The sequence below is a fragment of the Dermacentor variabilis genome, chromosome 6 (genome assembly GCF_050947875.1).
Source record: "Dermacentor variabilis isolate Ectoservices chromosome 6, ASM5094787v1, whole genome shotgun sequence".
Taxonomy (NCBI): domain Eukaryota; kingdom Metazoa; phylum Arthropoda; class Arachnida; order Ixodida; family Ixodidae; genus Dermacentor; species Dermacentor variabilis.
The window spans coordinates 127,633,376-127,644,721 of record NC_134573.1 but is presented as its reverse complement, the minus strand read 5'-3'; the positions used below and the strand labels follow the sequence as shown (position 1 = coordinate 127,644,721).

Here is an 11,346-nt window from a genome sequence, read left to right as displayed (position 1 = left end):
ACGAAAGGTTTTTCTTTTGTCAGCGCCAGCTTTATTATTATTATTTTTTTTTGATGCGCTCTCACGGAGCTCCTCGCTCGCAAGCACGAGCTGCTCACACCACCTTTTCTGTTCCAATCTGTTGTGATGGCTGAAAACAGCGGTTCGAAGCAAGATGACAAAGCTCATCGCAACGCTGAGCGTGTTTCCAACGCCGCAGGAGATGGAATGCCGTCGAGTGATGCAGCATCGCCAGGGAGCCCGCAGAAAGCTTCTCGGGAAGCATACATCGCAGCGCTGAACCAGTGGCTATGGCAGTGCTACCACTGGCAGTGTTTCACTGCGGCACTGCCATACATCGCAGCCCAAGCGGCGAGCCAAAACAGAAGCGCATACGAAACTGTTGACATCAATCGAAACCTACCGAGGACTTTTATCGCAAACCAAAATTTGGTCGGTGGACAGAGAGTGCAGCGACCAAACGCCCCACCCAGGCTGGGTAACTAGTGTTTCTATCATGTCACGCTGTTTTGCTGCCCAAAATTCGATCGCGCGGCGGAACTGTTTACTACTCCCTGAACTGCTTGGAGTCTTCCAGTGTTTACGTTCGCTGAAAGTCGGTTGCCTGCCTGCCGGCCTACTTCAACATTGTTCGTTTAGTGCGAAGACTTCGATCGTTTTCCTGCGCTGAAGGTCAGCTTTCTGTCCCCCAAGCTAACTATTAACAGTCTCATTGGCTTACAATAAATGCGCGAGACACCTGGGCCGTGCATTTTGCACACGCAAAGGATGTAAACGCACACTGTCTTTCGAGTCGTTTGTTCTGTCACGCTTGCCGCTGTGTATGCGTTTGTTGAATTGGTTTTCTCTGTCGGGCGGTGAAAGGAACCCGTTTTATCGCTCAGGACACGAGTTCAAGCTGCCACCTCTGTGGAAGCGATTCGCTGCAGAAGTTCTGGACTCCTTCATCTTGCTGTTTGTAAAGTTGCTGGTGACGTATATTGCCGTCGACTTTTTTGACATCATGTAAGTGTCACTGGTATGGTGAGCAAGTTCTGAAATTTGTTTACAGATAACGTTTTATTGGAAATTTGCCCTTCGAGAGTTTTGGAGTGATATATTTGTTAAAGATAATGATTAATAACCGGGCAAGGGAACAAGAGTTCAAGATCGCAAGTCAGCCTCTAGAGTCTGTGGAGGAGTATGTTTACCGTGGTCAACTAATCACAGAGAACCCTGACCATGAGAAGGAAATTCAGAAAAGAATAAAAATGGGTTGGATCGCATATAGCTGACATCGTGAGCTCCTGACTGGGAGCTTACCCGTATCATTGAAATGGAAGGTATACAATCAGTGCATTTTACCGGTGCTGACATATGGGGCAGAGACTTGGAGACTGACAAAGAAGCTTGAGAAAAAGTTAAGGACTGCACAAAGAGCGATGGAACGAAGAATGCTAGGCATAACTTTAAGAGACAAAGAGAGTGGTTTGGATCAGAGAGCAAACGGGTATAGACAATATTCTAATAGACATTAAGAGAAAAAAATCGCGCTGGGTAGGTCACGTAATGCGCAGATTAGATAACTGTTGGACTATTAGGGTGATAGAATGGATACCAAGAGAAAGGAAGTGCAGTAGAGGACGGCAAAAGACTAGCTGGTGCGACGAAATAAGGAAATTTGCGGGTGCTAGTTGGAATCTGTTGGCGCAGACAGGGGTAATTGGACATCGCAGGGAGAGGCCTTCGTCCTGCAATGGACATAAAATAGGTTGATGATGATGATATTTGTTAACTAGATAAAAGCAGTTAAGGTTGTGCGATGAAGTGACCTGAAAGTAAGCTGAATCAAGCTTTAGCACTCGCTGTGGTGGCCTTTGTGGCAATGGCGTTGTTCTGCTAAGCACGTGGTTTGGGGTTCGATTCCCCGCCGCCGCAGCCACATTTCGATGTGGCCGAAATGCCAACACTTTATTCTCATTTATGCAGGTTTGTTGCCCCAGGTAAGCAGATGCGCGAAAAGGCAATACTGCTCTTGCCACCGGGGCTGCAGTCTCAACTTGGGTGCCAGATTTGCCCAAAGAAAGAGGAATAGAGAGAATTCAGGGAGGTTAGCCACAGTCATAAACCGGCTGGCTACCTTGTGCAGGGGTACGAAAAACAACACAGATTGCACGCGCACGTTGGAATCTAGCAAAATGCTTGTAGAAAGAACCCCAGTTGGTCTAAATTAATACAGTGTGCTTCATAATCATGTCATGGTTTTAGCACTTAAAACCTGATTTCTTAAAAAGTATTTGCAATGTTTGTTTGTTTGTTATTGTACTTCTGCAGAGATTTCATTTAGTAACATTTCTACCTTTTCAACTTGTGAGCACCGTAAAAACAATGAAGGCAGTACAACGTATTGACCAAAACATGAACAGAAAGAATAGTTGTGCATACCTAATAGTGTTTTGTGGAAGTCTTGGTAGGGATGATTTTGACTTGCTTCAACTTGTTATGTAGGTAAAAGGAGGGAGTTTTATTAGTGAACTTGCTTGGGAATGGGTTGGATGGGTCAGGATGTCGTTAGCATAGATTTGCTTTGGTACTTTGCAGAGATCTTGATAAATACGATTTCGACTTACTCCGTGAGGACACCCTGAACTATAAGCTGGCCTTGGAGGTTACTTCGGAGATCGTAGTCCTGGAAGTTATCCACCGGATACTTGTCTGCTTCTATGAGGTATTTATTCTGCTTCTACATCTGATTAATACTTGGGTAAATTTCTGAAAGCTTACTTGAATTTTGTGCTGCTCAAAAATACTCTGTCCTTTTTGCTGGGTTTGTTATATGTCAGCAATGAAAAAGACTGCTCACAAATGCATTTCACTGCACTTTTATACATAGAATGTTCTGACCATTCACAAATGCTACTTCCTAATGTTTGTTTCAACTGTTACATAGTTGTAAACCTGTTGTCTTAGTGCAAGTTCTATGTGGCATGTAAATGCACCAATGTTTGAGTGCCCTATTTCAGAACCAGCATTACACCATAATTTCTTTTGCATGTGTCGATGCTCTTTTGCAAATCCTATCCAGCATCTTGCTGTTGGATAATGAAGTTGTAAAAAATACTATTGCTTTATGTAAGAAAAGCTGAAACAGTACAAACACCTGCGGTGGATAATTTCGCCAAGAGGAGTCCTTGGGCACTACAGGCTTTTTCTTCAAGACTTTTAGCCTGTTGTGTTTAAAAGTTCTACAAAAATATAGCAAAACCCTGCAAACAATTAGGCGTTGTTTTTTCCTGTGTCCTGCTTTTGAGTTCTTTAGGTACAGAATTTAATGTTATAATTTAAAAAATTACTTACAGCTGTTATTGACCGAACCTCAACCTGGAGATCATATTTTGGAGCTGAGTAGAGTCAGCTGGGAGAAGCCACACTGTGCTACATTGTTGCCAAGTCCCCACTGGCCAGGGTAGTTAAATGGTAGTTGTAGACTTATAGACTGTGCATGTGTCATTAAGAGTAATGATGCATACACTCTAAGAAAAGTGTGCACCCTTTAGAGCTTATTTTGTTATGCCAAAATATTTGTCATCTATCTTGCCTACTATCCCTTTCTTTATTGCTGCGCCCCTGGTACTTCAGGTTATAAACAGCATGTGCATTATCTGCATGACATAGCATTCATAGCATTCTCAACAGGAAAGTAACTGAGCACAGAGTTTTCAAAAAAGGAAATGCAAGCAGGACAGATGACGGTTGTTGTTCGGGGACAAGATACGCCCCAGAGGGTGAAAACTTTTTTTTGGTGTGTATTTTTCAAGGTTTAGAATCTCTACCGCTTGCTTTTCACGTGTAAAACAATCACGCTCACAAGTCTGAAGTTTGGGAAGCGTCTTATGCTTTTCTTTCTCTCCTCCTTTTCCATCTCCAACACTGAGGCCATGGTGCCATCTGTTTCTATAAAGCAAATCAATCAGTCTATCAATTTCACACCGTGAAGTTGGTCTTGAAATGCCAGGCCTGGCATCACCAACGTTTATCATGACATCATGACATAGCAATGCATGTTGACATGTAGCAGTAAGGCTAAATATGGCAATGTACCTTGTAAAGGAATATACGAGAGTGTGCTATGCCCATTTCTTCTAGCTGCAGTGGTGCATGGCAGCCGCAGTGATAGCAGGACTGGAGAGAGCCAATGTCTAACAGCATCATAACTCGTCTCTGGCACCAAGACCATCTTGTAGAAACAAGTATATTAAAAAAAAAACATAAGAGTGCTCTGATGGTTGCCAGTATCTTTTCTAGAGTTGAGGGTTTTGACATTCAGTAATGGAAAGAAAAGTTATGACTAGAAGATGTCACATCAGGTACTTCTTCACCCCAGTTTGTCTGAGCTTTTCAAATAAAGTGAAAATTGTGCGTTATGTACGCCTGAATAACAGAAGTCATGGAAAAGTAAAGAAGTTCCCCCTAGTGTTTTTAGATATGAGTCAAAGGTTTTTCTCGTGGACTGCCAAAAACTCTTGTGTGTTGTAAGCACTTAGCATGTGGTTCTTCAGATTTATTAGTTTGCAATCATAATTGTCTGAAATATGGCCACAGATTATTTGAAGACTATTCTTGTGCCACGCAAGGCAAGTGCATGCATGATGAAGCAGCAGGCTCCTAAAATAGAGCGTTGAGGCCTAACCTCAGCCTGATGCAATGCATGGACATTTGGGAAATTCCAGGGAGAGCCATATTCATCTGTGGCACAAAGTCCACAAGTTTTTCAGTAAGCATTGCTGACACTTCCTGAGAATAGTTGTTTATTTTTCTTGATGTCTGATATTTGTTTGTAAAATATTGCGATTCCTACAAGGATCATTAGACCAGAAAGTGTTAAGGGAACTTCATTCTCTGACCATAAGAATCGCATATTGAAAAATTATTGTCTTGAATATTCAGACATCAAGATTATTGTATGTTTCACATGCAGACTATCTGCCTGCACAAGGGTATCGACTCCCCAGGTGGACGGACTCCAGGCAAGGGAGTCTTTGGACTGAAGGTCGTCTCATGTGCTAGCATAGAAGAGATTGGCGGGCGCCGCATCAGAGTATACCCGGCTGGAGACATTGGACTAGGCTGGTAGGTGACACATAATTGGTTGTCTTGTTCTTTATATACAGCCTCACACCATGGGATCTTGATACGAATTCTGCTGTACACTTATCAGACGTGTGCTCTGCACAGATTGTAGGTCCACAACAAAGCAGAATCTAATGTGAACAGGAATTTAAACGGACACCAAAAAGCAAGACTCGATCTATTTAGAATAGTTAAGAGCACTTTCCAGAATCTGGTTATAAAGTGACTTCATTAGAAAAAATAAAGGTCATATTATGCCTTGTGTAATTTCATGTTAAAACTGGAGCTCTTAACATGTCAGTGTTAACATCATGAATTTCAACATACTTTAGCAAATTTGACCCATTTCTTAGCAGAAAGAGTTATTGAAACGTACTAGATTTAGTGTTCGGTTCCTTTGGAATGCAGTGTAATCCTTTATTGATTGACAGAATGTCATTTAGTCCTGACAAGACACTGTCCAAATCCATGATGTCACACGCAGCTAGTGTACAGTTTTCAAAATGGTGTCAGAGGCCATCTTTCTCTTTTCTGCCTTTACCGTTGTTCCAACTCTGTACATGTGACAAAACTGCCCGTATTTGTCCTTGTAGGAGTGTAATTTATAAATTTAGCTTAACATAATGTTACTTTTAGGTGTTCCTTAAATAAATATGTATTCAAGTTCATTATGCTTATGTGAAAATGCCAATAAGCAAGAGAGGATTACATGGATCCTTCAACATGCATTTGTTATTGCTCTCAGTAGCTCCATTTAACGTCATAGATTTTTATAGAGCATTTTCATGGCTAGTTAAATGCTTTGACTAAAGAAGAAAGGTACCGCATTTGAAAGTAAGCCTGAAGTGCGTGCCCAATCTGGCATTAAAACAATCAAAATAAGTGGAAATCCATGGAAAAATTGAATAAATTTAAAATGGGTCGCAGTGCTTATGGGCAGGCATCCCCAGGTTTTGAAAAACAGCTTACTGACATCCTCAAACAGCATGCAGTCATTACATTCTGTCGATGCTATGCCATGGTTTGAAAGCTGCAGGATAATGAATGAACTTAAGAGGCCCACTCAAAGGGTGATAGAATAGAAAAATTATCGGTGTAATGTTAAGAAACAGGAAGGTGTCAGTATGAGTTGTGTAGTAAGAGGATATTCTAGTGGAGACTAGGAGGGAGAAGTAGAATTTGGCAGGTCATGTAATGTGTGAAGCAGAGGACTGGTGGTCTCATGGAAAAGAGTACAAAAGGGACAGACATTAAGAAAAGATGAAAAGACGAGCGCTTTATGTCCCTGTCCCATTCACACTCATTTTTTACCGTGACGCCTTAGCAACTCACCCAGTTTTCGCTCCTTCTGCAGCTGGTGGTCTAATGTACTCTGTTTCATACATAGTCACTACTAAGCTCTAGACTTCTCTTGCAGCTCTCATCTGTGAGCAAAAAGTAGTGCAATGCATATCAATGAAAAAGCATAGGTATATGTGTCACGTAATTCGATGTAACATTAACTTTTATATTTGTTTGTTGTAAAATATGACGTGTTTATTATGTGGAAAGCATTGCAAATCTGAACCTAGTTGCCAATGAACAAGCGGAGTGAAATGTCTTTTGAGACTAGTGGTCATGGCTCACCACTTGCACTCATGGCTATAACATAAAGCATTGCGTACAGGCATCATAAAGATGTGCAAATAATATATGATTTCACAAAATTCTGTAGCCACAAGTTGTAGTTGTGACATATGAGCTGGTTATTTATTAGAAAACAGCACAAGTCATATAGAATGGTACTGCAAAATGCAAGAAGCTGGATTTGTATGGCTGCACTACTTCCGTAGCTTTGGCAGCATCACCTGCTTAGTATGAAACAGAGTATAGAGTACTCGGTGGGGTGATAAAGAAAGGGAAACACAGTTAAGTGTGGAAGAGGAATTGGTGGTGTGAAATAAGATGAAATTTGCAGGCACATGGTGCGGTCTGTTGATGCTAGACGAGCAATTGGAGATAGAGAGGCCTTCATCCTGCATTGAACATGAGTAGGGCTGTCAGTAGTGACGTTGAATTCATGGCACAAACGCTGGCCCCATGAGTTTGCTGGCTTTGGCATGAAACTTCATTCTTTGTGCTTGTGCTGTTAGGAAGAGGGGGGATATTCGAAATATGGGTGCAAAGTGTGCTTCTCCACACATCTAATTTGACTCATGATGATGATGGACATCATACTAGATGGTATCCTAGCTTGCTATCCCCGTTGCTGTCGTAGTGACCACCTCTTCTTGACTACATCCTCACCATTTTATTTCGATAGCAATTACAGTTGCGGACCGATAATCTAGACATGCTTGGTAATTCGGACAGCTTCATGCCATCGTCTTAATGTGTAAAGACAACCAATACTTTGGACATCTGCCAGCTCTAAATTCGATTATCTGGACTGTGTCCGTGGCTGTAATGTACGCCGACTCTGCCGCCATTTTTTCCTCTGGCAACATCGACGAGACATCAAGTATGGCCTCAGTGGTCCAAGACATCAAGCAAGGTCTCGAAGGCATGCTAATCTCTTGAGGCCTTGCCTTGGTCGCAGCACTGCGCCTCAGAAGTTAACTGCAAATGCCGATCTTCGAAGCTTTGCCTGAATTGTGAGGTCACATCAGCATCACGATTATCACATCCATTCGGCCACCACCGCGCACGGCCCGCTCTTGTTTGTTGAATTTACCTTCCGGACAGCGTTTCGCCATTCTATGCTTGTTTGTTTGTTTAGTATGCATTCCAGACAGGGCTTTGCTGGCTCCAAGAAGTCTTTCTCGTGAAGTTATCGACAGTCCGCATCGAATGGCTCCAACAGTGCCCTCGGAGTCCGACTCTGAATGAGTCTTCAGCTGCCGTCCAAATAACCCCGGCTTCGCAAATGAAGAGGCTGAACTTCCGCCTACCACAACGAGCTCAAATGCGTACATCGTGAAGGACCTGCTAGGCTGCAGTATGCTGATTCCTGCCGCCATGACATTTGAAGTTTTGCAGACGTCGACAGCGCGATGTCGTCGTGTGCCAAACTGAACAATGATGAAACAATTGAGCAAGTTCTCCCACTGTCGAACTGCGACTCTAACTCGGATGATGATGATGTCCCGTCTGCTCCAAAGCCTTCACATGCATATCTGACTCGAGCCTTTGCAGTCCTTGCATCGGCAAACAAAGACAGCACAAAGCTGGCAGAAATACACGTGGACTAGCAAGTGCGTGCAGCAATAAGATCGACCCCTTCTTCCTTGCACAGGGGCCTTAAAATGCAAATAAAATAATATTTTTTGGATACATTAGTTCTTTCTGGCATTCAGTTGTTTGGACTTGTTTACGTTCCCCATGGAGTCTGAATGATCAGTCGTCGACTGTATGTGGACACTCCAGGCACACTTCTGCTGTCGCCATGATATTCCGTATAAAGTCCAAGGGCGATGACATCCTCACCACGTATTGTATGCTGTATGTGCAAGTGAAAACATGCTAGGGTGAGCCGACGATGGTGGCTCAGTCTCGCGCACGCGATGGAGGAAAGAAAGCGGAGAGGAAGTGCGCAGTGTTCCGTGGTGTGCAAGGCACCGGGGAGGAGGCAAGAGGGGGGAGAGGCATTCCACACTGGTGGCTGCTGCGTACGACACAGCCGCATGGGCCCTATCTTGAAAATGGCCTGCAATAAATACAGAGTCTAGTTGCGCCGACTGCTCAAAGCTTTGTGTGCGCTATGTCTTCGCCGCTTAGTTCGCTTTGAAGTGGCAGGCAGCACGAAGGTCAATTAGCTCGCTGCTGCTGCCATGCTTCCTCACTTCAGCATTTTGACAGCGAGTTTCTGCGGTCATTGAGTGAGATGTATTCATGTTTCCTTGTGTGTGCGTGACACCATGCTTGTTAGTTTAGCTAGTAAGCAAATGTTTACAAGTTTATACGGTCGATAAAAATACTATCCTTGCTTCATATAGCTGTCTACTAATTTGCTATAGCAATCGATTGTTCACCTTCCGGGCTAAATTGCGACTTCTTCAAGCCTACCTTTGGCTTACTGGTGCTCTGAGCGGTAGGTTAGTCATCTCGTGTAATCTAACCTCATAGTGTGGAAAAGCCAACTTACAGTATTTGGCATATCCCCATAAAAGGGAAGTAGAGTTGTGAAAGAATACATTACCAACCTATACTGATTTTGTGTTTTGCTTTAACGCCCCTCTAAATCTTGTCAAAACGTGGTCGCTGATTCACACTCTTGTTTTCATTTCTTTTTTACGCAGGGCTCTGCTGCGGTCTTTTGTCAAGAACTTTACGATGGCGTTCCTTTTTCCTGCCTGCCTGACAATCTTCTGTTTTCAGCATGGCCGGGCAGCCTACGATGTCCTGTGCAACTGCATTGTCGTCGAAGAGCTGCCTCCTCAAAATCGTTGAGATGCACCACCTCATGCTGCTCACTCGACAATGATACACTGCTTGCAGGAAGCGTCTTTGCAAGCACAACACATTCTGGCCTTTGTTGTTTGCATATAGTACATATATATATATATATATATATATATAAATTAGCGAACAAGAGAAGAAGATCCCGGTTTATTTTTACACCCAGAATGTTGGCTCATCATTTGGGAAAGTGTGCTTCACATATACATGCAGCGTATTATATTTTAGCTCACATTTGTTGGTCAGCAGATTGGTCAGCAGACTCTTCTCCTAATTCAAAAGTGCTTTTCCCCACAGCATACTTTGGAACGGAACAACTAATGGCAGCAGTTAATCGTAGTGTGAGATGAGGGGAAGGGACCAACAGTGATGGAGCAAGGGAGTCCCGGATTGGAGCCAACGTTTTGACAAACGGACTTGTCTCTGTCATTGCAACAACTGCTTAAAGCTCCTTGGCAGTGTTTAAATTCGCCTTGGGTGCCAATTAATTTTGTTCATTAAAGACTTTGTTTCACCACATTTCTTGCACTTTCCTAATAATTCAAAGCATAGTGAAGCAGAACAGGTTAAAAGTATTCCTTTCTTAGGCGAGTTTGTCAAGTTTTCAGAATATGGACAACATGTATGAACTCTAAAAGGATGTCAACTATGAGAACATTGGCCATTACATGTCCAGTAAACTTCTAGAGCAGATGTCTAGTGACTTGTATAGTATGCCTGATGTAAAAAATTGTCAGACAACGAAAGAACTGAACTTGCGACATGTTTGCATACTGGCTCCAGAAGCAAATGCTAGGACCTTCCATCTCCTTTAACAAAAACACATTATTATTAAATGCACGCATTGTTTAAGTTTACAGCAGAAGTTCAGTCAGAAGGGTCTCGAGTTGTACAGGCACTTTTTGCAGGTAATTATTATCATCGCTATTGCTGTCAACGTGCAATTTTGGTGTGTTTGTTTGTGTTCAGAGTGCCTAAAGATGGCAAAGCTCACTATCCCCCTTTCCCTCCCCCCTCATCTCCCTACTGGGGTTGGAGGAGTGGGCACATAGAGTAAGGTGAGGGAAGTTAAAATGTTGAAAAGGACTGATAAGCTGTAGTAACAAAAAGGCGCAGGCGTACGCTGCAAGTTCTTCCAAGAAGTAAACACCACCCCTTCATTTGGAAGAACTTGCTGGAATCATACTACTGAAAGCCATGGTGAAAAATAACATACACAAAATTTATCTGCGCATGCTCAAGGGAAAGCAGTGCCAGCATGTAAATCATAGACTCGTGTAGGCACTCGTGAAAGGTGCTGTTTAGACATGACAATTCTTATTTGTGCTAAATAATCGAGGGCTGATTTACGCATGTGTTACCACTGTTAATGATATGCCATGCCCAGACAAAAGGCGAACATTTTGTCTCCTGCATCTGAACAGAACTATATTGTCTGTAAATATCTTTAGAGTACGTTTCACACTCTCGACAGTGCAATGGGAGGTGTAGACGCCATTTGTGTTGTCCTCCTTCCTGCTTGTGTCCATTTTCTCACACCTGCCTTTCAGTAGCATGAATTCCTACCAGCTCACTCGACTTTCAGCCGTTCTAATTTGCGCAAGTAGAGAGTGAGCTATACAAACATTGCCAAGGAAAGTAGCCGTGGCCCTGATGACAAGTCTCTCTGTTGAAATATTGGCTCCAGGCTAAAGCCTCCCTCATTCAGCCACTGTTGGTCAGATCAAATCTACAATCATCCTGTGAAAAACCCGAGATCAAGCAAGACGAAGCTGAAGTGGAAAAACACTGCAAGATACT

General features: G+C 43.0%; 1 protein-coding gene across 1 annotated transcript; it reads left to right on the top strand.

The window, feature by feature from the left end:
- Positions 1-83: 83 nt before the first annotated feature.
- LOC142585191 (protein FAM8A1) lies at positions 84-10,065 on the top strand. The gene is made up of 5 exons (XM_075695752.1): positions 84-478; positions 885-1,005; positions 2,581-2,707; positions 4,958-5,109; positions 9,387-10,065. Exons 1-5 carry the CDS (start codon positions 127-129, stop codon positions 9,535-9,537), a joined length of 903 nt encoding a protein of 300 aa, XP_075551867.1. The 5' UTR covers positions 84-126; the 3' UTR covers positions 9,538-10,065.
- Positions 10,066-11,346: the final 1,281 nt, after the last annotated feature.